The sequence below is a fragment of the Phaethon lepturus genome, unplaced genomic scaffold (genome assembly GCF_000687285.1).
Source record: "Phaethon lepturus isolate BGI_N335 unplaced genomic scaffold, ASM68728v1 Scaffold37022, whole genome shotgun sequence".
In the NCBI taxonomy this organism is placed as follows: Eukaryota; Metazoa; Chordata; class Aves; order Phaethontiformes; family Phaethontidae; genus Phaethon; species Phaethon lepturus.
The window spans coordinates 1-14,975 of record NW_010524747.1 but is presented as its reverse complement, the minus strand read 5'-3'; the positions used below and the strand labels follow the sequence as shown (position 1 = coordinate 14,975).

Here is a 14,975-nt window from a genome sequence, read left to right as displayed (position 1 = left end):
GGCTGAGGCCGCTTACTGGGAAGGTGAGGCCGTCCGGGCGCGGGGAGGGGACCGCCTGTCGCTGCTCCCGCCCCCCGGGCGCTTCTTCTCGTATCCCGTCTCTGATGGCGAAGAGCGCGGCCCCCCGCTTATGCTGGTGTGATGGTGTACTTTGTTGGGGAAGCGGAGTTGGTGTCAGTGTGGAGTGGGTGAAACGTAAAAACCCCCTTATTTTACCCTAGTTATAACCAGAGCTGTTTATTTGCGTGTTAGGTGGATGCTGTATTATATACTTAAATACAGTCGTCTAACAGGTCAAATAAAATGTTTTCAACCCCAGCAGACCACCAGGCCATGCTTAATAAAATGTGTTGAGCAGGGAGTATGCACAGAATGCAGCGTCCTGTGTGCGTCTTGCAGTTCCAGACGTAGGGCATGGTCACTGTTTCTGTGGTCAGTGGTCTTGTGTGGGGTTTTTTTGCCTCCCTATAAATTTGCCCAGCTGTTTTTTGAATCTGTATAAACTTATAGCTTCCTAAAAACTTGTAGTATGGAACTGCATTTATCGGTTTTATTATGTGATTTGTTTCTTTTTTTTACTTTGTCACCAGCTAGTATCATTTGATGTCTTCTTGCTTCTGTATTGAAAAGACAATAAATAATTGTCCCCTGTGTACATTCTCAGAGCCAGTGAAGGTGTTCTAAGTTTGTGTCAGATGCATGAACTTCTATGCAAAAGAGTTCTAGTTCACAGAGTTGTTTCACAATTGGAAGTTATTGTGGGTCTGAGTAGTTTGGTCCTTTTCCTTTCTACCTCAAAGTAGGTTAAACTTCAGTGCTAGGGTCAGGAGCTCCTGTCAATCACATTGACATACAGGGTATTTCAGAAGATCGGCTGAAGCTTTCTAGTCTTTAACAATATGAAAAAATGTTTGCAGTGTGAACAATGTTTGATATCCTGTGTGGGATAATTAATGTTGTTTTGAGTAATAAGTAAATATATAAATAAATGGGTCCTCTAAATGTACTGACAAATATTCCTATTGAGACTGTGGAATTACTTACTCTGCATAGCTGTGCCATAGCAGTATTTAGAGATTCTACTTGGGAATTAATACTGTTTTGCTACCTGGGTACTAATGTGTAACAAAAACTTGGGCCTGAGAAGTGCTTTCCTAAATTTACTGGGTTAAGTATGTAAGTTATGCAATAGCAAAAATATTTAGGAAAACACATGTTTTATTCTGTATTATGAGAATTTAGACTTTTGATTGAAGTAGCAGAGAAGCTTACAACTAGTTCTTCGTGTCATTCGTATCCCTTGATGTTGCATCAGGGAGTCTCCAAGGCTTCTAGGAATCTGCAGACCCTGGCACCACAGAATTAAATTTTAAGAGGAAACAAGAACTTTACAGCAGTTACTGCTTGAACATTGGGCCTTTTGTGTTTCGAAGGTACGTATTTGTGCAGGAGAATAAAAATGCAGGTCTGTGTTTTTTTCACCTTCTTATTCAATCAGCTGTACTTACACAAGTAGTGAGCATCACAAGACATCAATATTTTGGTTGCCACATCAAAGACATGGAAATGCTATACAATATGCATGAACATATTCATGTTTTGGGTAGACATGTTGAATTGAGACTGTTGCAAAATCAATTATACATTGAAAAAAGTTTGTCTTTTTTTTTTTCCCCCCCTTCCTTATTTTAGAGAGACGTTTATCACATAAAAGAAATGATTGAATCAGTCAAAATAAGAAGACAGTGCATGCTGGATTTCTACTCACATTATGAACACCTTTGTGCTCTTCAAGGCTCTGTCCCACTGAAAGCTGTGAAGGCTAACCTGACTCGGGGTGCGCTTGATCTAATTGTAGATCGCATCAAAGCTGCTGATTGGGCACCACTTTTGAATGCTGTCAGGCATAATAAGACTCTGACTTCTATTGGAATAAGAAGTTTTCATCAACAGGGTCTTGGAGAATCAGGTTTGTAGTGATGGCTGTAAAAGATAAATTTGTTGACATATGCATGTTAGAATTTGTTGTACAAAACTTTTGTGTGATTGAATACATGGGGGTAGGAAGCGTAATACCTAAGGTATTACTTCTATTTAAGAAAAGCAGCAAATAATCAAAGTGTGATTATGATTGCTTTTAAGTAAATAGGGACTAGTTTTACTGATGTGTAATTTTTGTTGTTTACTAGGTATTGAAAGATATAAAACTTACTTTAGAAGGAAAATTCCAGCAATTCGACCAAAGGACTTGACTGGCCAACTATGCAAAGCTGTCAAAGGCTGTCTCAGTATATCAGATGTACTAAAAAATTTAGAACTGCAGGGTTTGCTTCTGAGGGAGAGAGATCTAATACTTTTAACAAAGGTGAGCATATATTAGTATACAAATAAATGGGAAATATTCTTAGAATGTGGAAAAGTAGCAACTAAATTTTATAAATATTTGTCACGGATGAGGATGTTCCTATTCTAAGGTATCTTTGTGTTATCCATTGTATGAATGATTGTGCTGAGACATTTAGTATTGTAATCTAGTCTTGATGAACCTGTCAAAATCGTATAACCTTCCCTTGTCCTGATTCATCAAGGCTTATTGGAAAGTTCTTAGCAACATCTCTGCCATGTGTTTGGGGCATATAACCTAACAGTTGTGACTGAAACTACTGTGCATGTACATGACAGAAGATAAGTTGTGTGACACCAAGGAGATAAAAACAGATCTTCAAGATGTATTACTGGAACACTCTCCAGTTTGCTTGTGAGAGGCTTCTAGGAAGGGAGGTTGCTGCTTGTTGCCCATAGGCTATGGCTCCTCCTGTGCTAAAGAAGTCAATCAGCTTGAACTGAGCTTCAAAGTTCACTTATTTTGACCCTCCTCTGAACCCACTAGAGTTTCTTGTAGGGAGCACAAAGAGATCTGAGCAGTTTGGGTGACGTCTTTTACTTTTCAAGCCAGTTAACAAACATTGTTTTTATTCTGAAGGGCTTGGCCACAACTTCATCTCTGGAGAGTGTTTCTTTAGCCTACTGTCCAATTGGAGATGGAGGATTAGAAAGTAAGTTCAGAATCAAAAATGTGTAAATATACTTCTCTCTTTTTTAGTCCTTTAAATAGGTAAGTAAGTTTTTCAATATTTCCATTCCTGTTTTAAATTTGTCTGTAGTGATTAAAATAATGATCTTCACTTTATTCTACATGACTTAACAAGATTTTAAAGACTTGAATTTCTTTACATGATGCTAGTAAATAGCTATACTACTTTATACTTTTATGTTTATACTTTTATTTAAAACAAGTCATAATAGTTGTTTGAGGTTAACTCTTTCTTGTTTTGTTCATGTTTACAGAAGTAAACTGAATCAAATATGCTCTACCTTCTTCAGATAGTCTTTGCTAAACACTTGCGCTAGAAATATATAAACTTAGAATATTTTAAATGTATTTAAAATATACTTTGTATTTCAACAGTAGCTCTTCGTCAAGGCTTTGCCTATTAAAGCTGATTGAGCTTCTTAATATGATGGCAAAAAAGTGTGTTCTGATAATCTGGCAGTGGTGTCTGTAGATAACATGCATGCTTTTGTTTTCTTCAGCAATATGTCAGAGTGTAAAGAATTCAGCTACTATCAGATACGTAAACTTCACAGGATGTAGCCTCACATGGCGAGGGGCAGAACATATAGCAAATGTATTAAAGGTAATTTAACCACCTTTATTAGAACCAAATGTTCACAAGAAGTTAAAATACATTTGCTTTTTTTTTCTTTGACTTTCAAGCTCTAAATCCATCAAAGCACTTTGTGGGCAGCATATATGGATACTGTAGTTAAATCGGTGAATAGTCCTTCTGAAATTTGTTGACTTTGTATGCCAAAAGTAGCTTAGTTTAGTGGTGTGTGATTCAAATATGGTATTTCTTAGTAAATATCAGTTAAACAAATAGCAGTTCAGACTGATGTCTTTTCTTTAAATGAGGATTAGGGCTGTAGATGTCTGACACCTGTTTTGGGGAGTGCTTCTTTTGTTGTCACAAATTTTGAAAAATGTCTTAAGTATTCTTAAGCTTTGGGTAAGAATAATTGAGCTTACAGAATAGAAGCTACTAATTAACTGATTAGTAAGCTTGTGACTAGTACAATATTCTAATTAATGTTAACATTGATTTGCATGAAAGCACATAATTTCCTAGTGTCTATTGCGTATTCAAGATGAGTTGAAAGTGTCTGCCTGCCAAAAGAAGGTAATAAGATGTTTTGTAGCCATATTTAATAATTTGCATTGCAAATTGGATGATCAGAACAAATATGACGTAACTGTAATGTTTAAGAATTACTTGTATTTCTTGAACTTAGAAATGGTACAACTGTGTTTCTTACATCAGCACTCAGGCCATTAAACATCAGTTACAAAGATAGGTTGTGATCTTGTCATCAGTAATGAGTTTGCCTTTGCACTTGATAACAGCTTCTTTGTTTGCAAAGCACCAGGCAATGAAAAGACATGGTGAAGCTTGGGCTGAAAGCCTACGTTACAGGAAACCTGACCTTGACTACATGACTGGCTTGAGGCGGATTACTTTCAATTGCAACATGCTTGTTGGAGACAGAGGAGCAAGTGCCTTTGCAGACTGTCTAGGAGAGGACCTTTGGCTAAAAGGTATTGTGCAGTACTGACTTGTAAGACATAGTAGTGGCAGGCAGAAAACTTAAAATTGTCAGTTATAGCAAATGTAGCCAGAAGAGTAACTCACTATTTATCTAGGAAAAAGTAATCTTTTCAAAAGAAGAAGAGAAATTTCTTCTGAAAATTGTCAAAGTGTCCAAATACTGTCGTGTCATCTAGTATTTCAGAGAAGTAATTTGTTCTACAGTATATCAGTGTAAAATGTCTAATGTTGGTGGTGTAAGTCATAGCATTCTGCACATGGAATAAAATACTTACCTGTTGAAATTGTTTTATAGTTTGAGCAGGTGTACAGATAAACTGCATGCTGATGGCAGAGGATCAGATTAGAGAATACATAAGCAAACTGGACAGCCAGAAGTCCATAGGCCCTGATGGGATGCATCAACAAGTGCAGAAGGAGCTGGCTGATGTAATTTTGAGGCCACTCTCAATAGAAGGATCATGATGACTGGGAGGCATCCCTGAGGACTGGAGGATAGCAAATGTCACTCCTGTCTTCAAGAAGGCTGGGAAGAAGGACCCAGGAAACCACAGGGCAGTCAGCCTTATTTTGATCTCTGGGAAGGTAGGGATGTGCTGCCATCCAGAGGGACTTCAACAGGCTGAAGAAACGGGCTGATGGGAACCTCCTGAAGTTTAACAAAGGGAAATGTGAAGTCCTGCACCTGGACAGGAATAATCCCATGCACCAGAACATGCTGCAGGCTGTGTGGCTGGAAAGCACCTTTGTGGAAAGGATCCTGGAGGTCCTGGTGGACAACGAGCTGACCATGAGCCGGCAAAGTGCCTTTGTGGCAAAAAAGACTAATGGTATCCTGAGCTGCCTTAGGCAGAGACTTCTAAGCAGGTTGAGGGAGGTGATTCTTCCCCTCTACTCAGCACTGGTGGGGTTTCCTCTACAGGAGAGAGCTGGAGCTATTGGGGAGAGTACAGTGAACGGCCACTAAGATGATGAAGGCACTAGAGCAATTCTGATTTCAAGAAAGGCTGAGGGAGCTGGGATTGTTTAGCCTGGAGAAAAGGAGGCTTACAGTGGGTCTCATCAAGGTATACAAATATCTGAAGGGAGACTGTAAAGAAAGAATGGAGCCAGGCTCGTTCCAGTGGTGCCTGCTGACAGGGCAAAAGGAAGTCGGCACAGACTGAAACACTGGATGTTTCTCCTGAACATCAGGAAACACTTTCTTACAGTGAGGGTGACCGGACACTGGCACAGGTTGCCCAGAGTGGTTGTAGTCTTCATCCTGGGAGGTCTTTAAGAGCTGTCTGGACATGGTACAGGGCAACTGGCTTCAAGTGAGCCTGCTTGAGCAGGGTGGGTTGGCAAGAGGACCTCCAGAGGTCCATTCCAAGCTCAACCAGTCTCTGACACTGTGCATGCGCAACATGAAATGAATGCCAAAGACGTGATAGTACTATTTCATGGCAACCATGTAACTTACTGATGTGTGCAAGCAATGATCATGTAGAAGTATTGACTCAGACTTCTTAGACATAAGCTGTGTGTTTGTATATATGATATTACCTTGGGCAGTTGAATTAATTGCTGTCTGGGAATGTTATAGCTACAAGGAATGGTCAAGAACAGTGACTTAGCTGTGATTTTTGTATTGCTTTCTTTGCAGTTGTTTAGCAAAGTTATTTCTTAATGTTGATCTGTAATACTGATTTAAATTTCTAGTTTTCTCTTCTGAAAGTAATAGTCTTGTTTTTACACATGGCAGTTACCGTCATGTCCCCTTTTCTCATGCTTCATGTTCTATGAAGTGGAGATTTTCAGCAGGTATGGATTAATTGTATTAGATCTTGACTACAGGTTATGCCACTGAATATTTGTTTTTACTTCCTTAAACATTTTAGCACTTGATTTGCAGCAGTGTGGAATATCCAATGAAGGAGCGAGGTCATTATTAGATGCTCTTCAAACTAATACAACATTAGTGATACTTGACATAAGAAAAAATCCATTAATTGGTATGTACCTGTATTTACCTTTGTCGTCTTTGTGGGTTTTTCTGGTTTGTTTTTTTTTTTTTTTGTAATGCTCTGGGGAAAAATAAACTGCTTTTAAGGAAAAAACCTGCAACAGTATTTTGCTAAACATTTTTAAAAAGGGGGAAGGGAGCAGTGTAGGTAATGTGTAGTGCTGATTTAATGATCTGTCTGTTTGCATAAATACTTGTCTCATACAGGAAATTCTTAATAAGATATCCTAATTCATTCTAGATCACGTTATGATGAAAAACATTATTGAAAGAGTTCTTATGAATGGAAATAGTGCTAACTCAGAGGTATGTGTTAAGCATTTTGGAGTGAGTTTGGGGTTTTCTTTGTAGCTGCCATTGCATTTTTTTTAAAAGGACAACTTTGTTCAGAATGAATCTAAAACAGCTATTGTAGTTACAAACAGAAGTATGACTCTTATTCAGTTAAAAAAACAAACAAACAAACAAAAACCACTTTGAAGGGAAAAACTAAAACCACTAGCAGTAACATGATATTGTATTGGGCATTTTGTATTTCTTATGTAATTTAAGATGTAACATGTAATAAAACCAGGATATCCATTTAATGAAAATAAAACCAGAAATGTGTGTGTATACTTGAGTGTTACCGTAGAATGTTAAGTAAATACTGCTGCTGGACTGCTGGAAGGCTTTCTTCTACATGTCTTCCTTGTTAACATGGTAATAATAACTCTTCATTAAAAAGTAAAGGAAATCACAATTTAAAATTTAGAACAACTTATTTTGAAACTTATTTTTTGTCAGTAATTTACATAGTTAAGATTTTTTTAAGTTACTCAAGACTATCCTTTCCAATACTAACCATCTAAGAAACCATAGTTTAGTTGAAGTACAGTACCCCTTGCCACCTTTATCTAATAGTCTACAGAAGTTTACAGTAACATGCATAAACTTATTATCAGGACTGTTTATGTTTAAATACTGAATCTTTTTCTTTATAACACAGAGATGGGATTCAGTTCCTAAAGGAGATGGCAAACACATGAGTGTACTCACAGAGCTGCAACAATCTCAGTTCTTGTTCTGGAACTTACTGCTTTTTTGGTTTTGGAAAGGCTTAGAAGTCATAGCTGTGGACCTGTGGGGAGTAGCTAACAACCTGAGCAGGTTGTGTGCAGAACTCCTTGGGGATTAATACAGTTCCCCATATCAATCTCTTAAAGACTCTTTTGGTGAAATTGAGGTTGGTTTTGAAGGAGTACTCTTTTCTCCTTGGCAGATGCAATCAACACTTGCCAAATTTTGCAGGGATCACGTGAATATAGCATCTGCCTGGAGACGCTCAAGATGACTGGAAAGTTGAACCATGAAAAGAAGCAACTCTCTGGGGAATCTACCATATACTAAGAGAGCACTCAACTCAAGACATTTGTTTTATATTCATCCAACTAGTGCAGTATCTTAAGTCTTATTGGTGATGCTAGTAATTCTTCATAACTTGTTAACAATATGAATTAAAAATGACTGACCACCAGCTTTGCTTCTTCCACAAATAAAAACAGCCTAGATCCATTATTTTGTAAGTTCTGTGAGTAGGCTGTTGTAAATAACATTTGATGTTTATCATGGAAACAGTGCAGACACTCAGAAAGGAATAATCCCCCTGTTTAGCAAGATGAACGCAAACATTTGATGTTGAGGTTGATATTCTTTTGAAACAGAAACATTTACTACCCTAATCTAGAATTTACAGTTGGTTTTGAGCTCAGTTACAGAAGCCTGGATATTATGAAGAGAAAAACAATTGAGTTTCTTTGAGGTAGTGTCTTGATGTGCTCTATATTGAAAGTCAGCAATGTGGGGTTTTGTGTTGTGTGTGGGTGTTGGTGGTGTGTTGTTTTGTGTTTTGTTTTTTTTTTTTTTAAGAGTCAAAACTCAGGGAATAAATCAGTAAAGTGTCAGAAGTATTAATGAAGACAAACAGTTGGTCATTAAGGTCTGCTGCAGAAAGAACTGCAAGGACTGTTTCTTCATTCTATCAATAGTCCAAATTCATCCATATAATTTAAAAAAACGCCAATGTACAAGTAAAAACCATTTAAGAGTTTATTTATGAGTGTCCTAATGACATATTCTAAATTATGGATGTAACTAACACTCTGATTCTTTCTATTTTTAACAAGTTTTAGCATAATACAAAAATTTCAACTTTTTTCCCCAGATTTTCCATGAATTTTTTTATGGAGGATCCATTATAGACTAATTTTACAAATGTAAACAAGCAGTGTTTTTTTCTTGTAGCTTAAGCTTGTGAAACAGAATACAGTCAGTTAGCATTTGCATTGCTTCCTTTTGTAATCTGTGTACTGCCTCCAAACCTATGAGGTTTTAAAAGGATGTGCTCGTCCACTTCTCGTAGTGGAGAAAATATGGGTATCTATCTTTGAAATTATTTAATTTAGTAGATTTTTTTTTTTCTTTTATCTATTGTAGTTGGTAGAGATCTGGATTTCATACCGGTAGAAAATCAGTCAATTGGACTAAGTTCAAGCTATGTGTAGAGACTTCTTGAACGCAAGTTGTAAGATGTAATTTTATGTATGAAAGTAATCTGTTGCTTACTTTTGCAGCAAGTGGCCTAACTCATACCATGTGTCAGCCACATAGATAACTAAGCAGATATATGGATGATCATCCCTAGTACTGCTTCCAGCTTCATCTACCTCTAGTTTCAGCTTTTTATCCTGCCGAAGGCTAACTGTCATAATTCTCATGGGTAAAACTCAGTAAAATGTTGAATTTGTTTATATTTGAGAAGTGGCAGAGCTGCATTCTGTACTGTCTCATTGTGGCACCTGTTATGTCAAGTCCATGGTTTTACTTAAGCATAAAATGTATTAAGGTGCTACTATGTTGCTTTACAGAGAGAAGTTTGTTGGACTTTTGAATGGCCTCATAATAATGAGCCATCATAACTACAAAAAGATCATGTCTTGGCTGCCACAAATAGCCTGCAATATACTGTCACCACTTGCTTACCAGATACCAGTCACATCAGCCTTTCCATCCTGTCCTGCGTAAAAATAGGTTCTTTTGCTTTGCTTTTCAGTAGCATGTAGGTGCTTGCCTTTTGAGTTGGGTTTTCAAGTTTGCAAGAAGAGCTGCCTGCTTCTAATTCATGTCTTTAAATATCGCAAAAATTTCAATAAATTTGATGGGCAGCTAAAACAGAGGGAAGCTGTATTATCCTAGCAGCACTGTGTAACTAGTATAGTGGATTGTAATTATAGATATGGTTGGGTGTCACAGGTGGTGAAAGTTGGTGTAGATTCTGAGGGAGACTGAATAGCTTAAGACACTGAAGGTGTCTATAAAACAAGTGGCTTTCACAGTCTCAGCTCAAGGACTCTGTTACTTTTCAACACTGTCTTAATATGTTTGCTGTCTTTATACTTAGATGTTGTACAACAGCAGCAGGCAGCTAGACAAGAGACTGGCTACTGGGCTTCAGGTTTAACCTAGCATAGCTGCTCTTTTATGTATTCAGTAAAACACATTTAAACACAGTAAAACAAAATTGAGATACTCTTGCTCTTAGAAGTTTACAATCTAATTTTACTTGTTTTTTTTTTTAGTTTAAAATGAACAATTCACTTGTCTCGGAAGCTAGATCCTTCTGTAGACCCAGCAAAACTTACACAAGGATTACTTGAGTCTAAAGTTTTTTTAATAAAAAGTTTTTCTTGACAGTGATAAACTTGGACCAAACATGGTTAGCTAGAGGACAGTGAGAGCATTTTAATCTTCCCTGTGCATTAGATGGGAATAACTTTGGCATACTGTTCATAGTACTCTGATGTGGGGTTTAAGACTGTCTGAGATAAGTTTTGTGTTAATGTCAACTGCATTTCCTTCAACAGCTGCTTCAGCACTAGACTTTGTACTAACTATAGCTTGATGCACACTGAAAAAATAAGTGACAGTGGAGTATCTAGGAGTATCTAACTTAGGAGTATCTACCTGGAATAATAAAACTTTTATTGGGGAAAAGGGAACCTTTAAGAATAGAGCTGTTGCTGTAAGGAAATGAAATTTGAAGTACAGAAATTGCCTTTGATTATCACTATGTCTTAATTTTAGTATGGAGGCTTTTACTGTGTAAGGATGAAGTTTCATTACGGGCACTGGAAATTAAACTTCATATTTTTTAAAATACTGACTTTATTGGTAATACAAAATCGTATTAGTGAAGCTTTTGTTACTTTGAAGAACTTTGGCCTGAGCCCGTCATTCCTAGCAAGAATGAAAAACAAGAGCCAGAGTTTCATTTTCATAGGGTTGATGCCATTTTTTTACTATAAAAGGAAAAGTGTTTTGCACAGGAGAAAGGAAAATATTGGATGGGGTATTATAGTGGTGTTCTGGGAACACTTGCTGATAATGTAGCATTCAGACTTGCATTGAATCTGTTTGAATTGTGGGTTTGTGGGATTTTTGTTTTTTCCTTAATTTTACAGTTTATTGTTAAATTTTATGTAACTAGCAGTGTTCTCCATATATCTGACAAAACCCTCGCTAATCTTAAATGAGCGCCTCTTTAAATATCAGTTACTAAAATAATCTGTCTTTCTTTAAAAAAAAAAAAAATTGCAGTATAAGTGGCTGACATCTCCATCTTCCAAGGATGCTTTGAAAACTAGACCAAAGAAAAGAACTGTTGTCCTTGGAAGTGGCCGAAAAGGAAAAGCTACTATTCGTATTGGTAATATTGTCTTTATTTTCTCTACTATAGTAAATTTTGTCTACAAAATAATCTTTTAATGTTTAAGAGCTTTAATTATAAAATATAGGGCGTGTCTAAGTGTTAGTGTTTTGCAGAACACTTGTCTTAAAAAAAGAATTCTATTTATTCTTAATTCAATAACATGTCTTCTACCATCAGTGGCTTCTGTAGGAAACTTGCTGATTTTTTTAGTACTGCTAGATATGTGGCTAGAAAAATTGTAGGATAGGCTGACTTAAATATATGGAAGCATTGCATGTATTTATTCTGAGTTCATCCTCTCCACAAGATTTCACTTCTAGGAAGCTGGGTGGTAGTAAGTTGCCTAGTTCTTATGGTGTTGTAACCCTTCTGTAGCAGACTGTCCTCTACCAGAACAAACAAGCATTTTTTTGCTGATGTACAAAGTGTTCTAATATTTTCTTTTAACTTCATATAAACCTATTATAAATAATATGTTTAAAATAAAATACATACCTTGAATGTTTATAATTAAATACTGATAGCTGCGATACACTATCTTTCACTAAGTTACTAAAAATTTCACTGTAATACATTTGTCTGTCTTTCATCTTTACTCTAGTTATCTGGAAGCAGAGAGGTAAGCATAAATCAAATTGAAGTCTTTTTACAAATAAACTGTGGTGATCAGGGTGATGGAAGAAGAAAATGCCTGACTTAAATATAGTTGTGGTGGTCTGGATTTTTTGTTTGTTCATTTGGTTTTCTTTTTTTTTAAGGGAGGGAGGGAGTCAGGACGTGAAAACTACTCTTTATCCTGTACTCGCTGAGAAAGAAATGAGACTTGGAATCAAATTACCACAATTATGCATTTTTATCCCACTACAAAATTAGGGTTTTTATTGATCTGAGAGAAACCGTAATCTGAGTTCTCACTAGTTTAACTGCATGAAATGCTAGGTGAACAATTTTCTGGGCTTGTTAGTTTCTGACTCGTACAGAACCGGGGTTAGAGTGATCATCCACACTAGGTATTTGTTCTGAATCTACTTTGAGTAAAAGTGCATGATGTAAAGAACAACAAAAGACTGGACTAGTGAGCGTGACTTTTCATTATTACTCCTGTTAAGTGAAGATATTGCTGATCTTCTGTAGAAGTGATCAACATGAGTACCAGCTTTAGCTTCAGGCATTTTGCCAGGTACAAAACCAACGTTCTGCACACTGAAGCCACTAGGGGGCAATTTGAAGCACATAGATAGCCGTATTGTCTAGTGAACTGTCTAAGCTCCCACTTGAGACAACGTAGTTAGGCATCTGAAATGAATAATGTGAATAAAACCTCTTTAGCTACAAAAGTTTGCTTCCTTTTTTGAGTAACATTATATCAACCTAACTTAACAGTTAAGTATACCAGCTTATAATTGCAAGCAGATAAGATCTCCACCCCTCTTTTTGAGAAGCAGAACAAAAGTTTTTGAATGCTTCAGCAAAATTAGACTGAAGGTAGATTTCCTACAGTCACTTTTATTACATAGGAGATTTTATTTGTGAAAAGTAAGCTGTGAATTTATAAGTCAATAATTAGGTATAATGAATTCTTTTTTCTCCTATTCTTGCTGTTCAATACAGGATTAACATCTAAAAAGTCTGCAAGTCCTGGGAAAAAAAATATGTCTGTGAAAGATAGTTATTCACCAAAACCACTACCACCAGGCACAAAAGGCTTCCTTCCTTGGCGGACTGCAGAACGTGCAAAGAGATGCAGGTGAGGTTTAAAGCATAAAACCTGCATGATAAATGTAGTAGAGAGCAGTGTTAGGTTTTTTAAAATAGTATTTGAAAGTTACACACTGAATTTCATACTGCATCCATAATTTTTTCTGTTTATATATATATTTTGAGGATGTTACATAAATTCTATTCCAGTAACTTTTTAAAATACACAAAAAGATATAATTTGATGATTAGCCTATCCAGGTGTAGCAAAACCCCCCCCCAGAACCAAACCCACCTTGCTTGTTTGTCCTCTTGTTTATCAGACTTACCACAGCTGAAAATGCAATTTTGTTTTCTGAGCTTGTAGTATAGTTGATTTGGCATCTAGTTCGCAGTGCCTAGGCATTTTTCCCCATTTCTTCTTTCTCTCCATCTCTCCCAATGCCAACATAATTGCTGTGATCACCTAAGCCCTGTGAAGTAAAATTTAAAAACAAAAATTGTTACACATGGAAGCCATAATATTGTTATTGTGCTTCCTTTTGAAACAGTTGTGGGGTTTTTTTAATGTGTTCCCTAGACCTTGCCCCCTCAAAATAGAAGCTATATAAATATTTAAACATAAACATTACTTGATGGTCTAACATAACTATTTTTATTGACCTTGTTTTTCAAAATGCTGAACACCAAATTTTCCTGCTGCCTGTAGTTCATAAGTATTAACTAAGCAAGATCCCTATTGAAGATACTGTTCAGCGTCCAGTAATGTTGCTCTAATTCATGATTAAGTAGGAATACTAATAGAACAAAATGAGGATGTCATAACTGTTAAAGGGATACAGTGCAGTGTCTCATGCTGGTTTTACTCTTACTGCTTCAGCTGTCCTAGAATCCTGTGTTTGGAAATGGAAGTATAATATGTTATAAAAGTACCTTTCTCAAAAGTGTTTTTTTCTAACTTTAGAGGGGGGCCAGTGGACAGTACTGAAGAATTACCAGTGAAGATTCAGGTACTCTTGCTCTCATGTGATGGTTTATTTAGTAGATGAATTCCTGAAAAAAGATGAAAGTGTTCTCAACAGAATCATTGTCTGAAAGTTAAGAATGTAACATACTTTTAAAGTTTCTCTCTCATAGAAGTGCAAAATAATAGTTTACATCAGCATTTGATTGAAACTTGTTTAATACTTAGTTTATTCCCATTTCTGTACCACTATCTTTTGGTTGCTTAGCCTTATGAGCAAGCTGGATTTGAGTATGGGCACAATCCCTCCAGAGGCAATCAAGAAAATTAGCAGCATTTTTCTCTGAAAGGTTGTGCTCCCTGCTTCCTCTTTTTCTTCCTTTTGCTTTTGGACTACATACACGTGTGTTTGAACCCATCTCTGAACTGCTGTGGTGAACATACCAGCAGGGGAAAAAAAATCCCGTCTTTCTTCTTTCTCATCTCATTTCCATCCTCCCCCCTGCCCCTGCCTCCCCCCGAGAAAAGCTGGAGAAGTGTGTTAGTGTGTACTATTGAATTAAATTGGCTCACAGAAGGGTCTGGTGGTTGATGAAGCCGGCACAGTTATCCCCTCCTCTGGCATGGGCTTCCCATGAGCTGCAGTCCTTTGGGAAGACTGCTCCAGCACAGGCTGTCCACAGGCTGCAGCTCCTTTGGCCCATCCCTTTTATCTGGCATGGGGTCTTCCCTGGGCTGAAGTGAGGGTATTGGCTCCACCGGCTCCACCATGGAGCACTTCTTCCTCCTCCTCCTCTGAGCTTGGTGCTCCCTCTGCTCTTTCCTCACTCTTTTTGTCCCTCCTCTTCTGCCTGTCTTGACTCTTGCCCTTTCCTACACAGGCTTTCCCAGAGA

General features: G+C 37.2%; 1 protein-coding gene across 1 annotated transcript; it reads left to right on the top strand.

The window, feature by feature from the left end:
- Positions 1-1,716: 1,716 nt before the first annotated feature.
- CEP78 (centrosomal protein 78kDa) lies at positions 1,717-14,127 on the top strand (the record flags this gene model as incomplete). Its single annotated transcript, XM_010282545.1, has 10 exons — positions 1,717-1,969; positions 2,190-2,365; positions 2,984-3,056; positions 3,595-3,698; positions 4,483-4,657; positions 6,548-6,661; positions 6,914-6,978; positions 11,308-11,416; positions 13,031-13,166; positions 14,082-14,127. Coding segments are annotated over exons 1-10 (1,251 nt in total), but the record flags the coding sequence as incomplete, so codon positions are not given.
- Between the last annotated feature and the right edge of the window lie 848 nt (positions 14,128-14,975).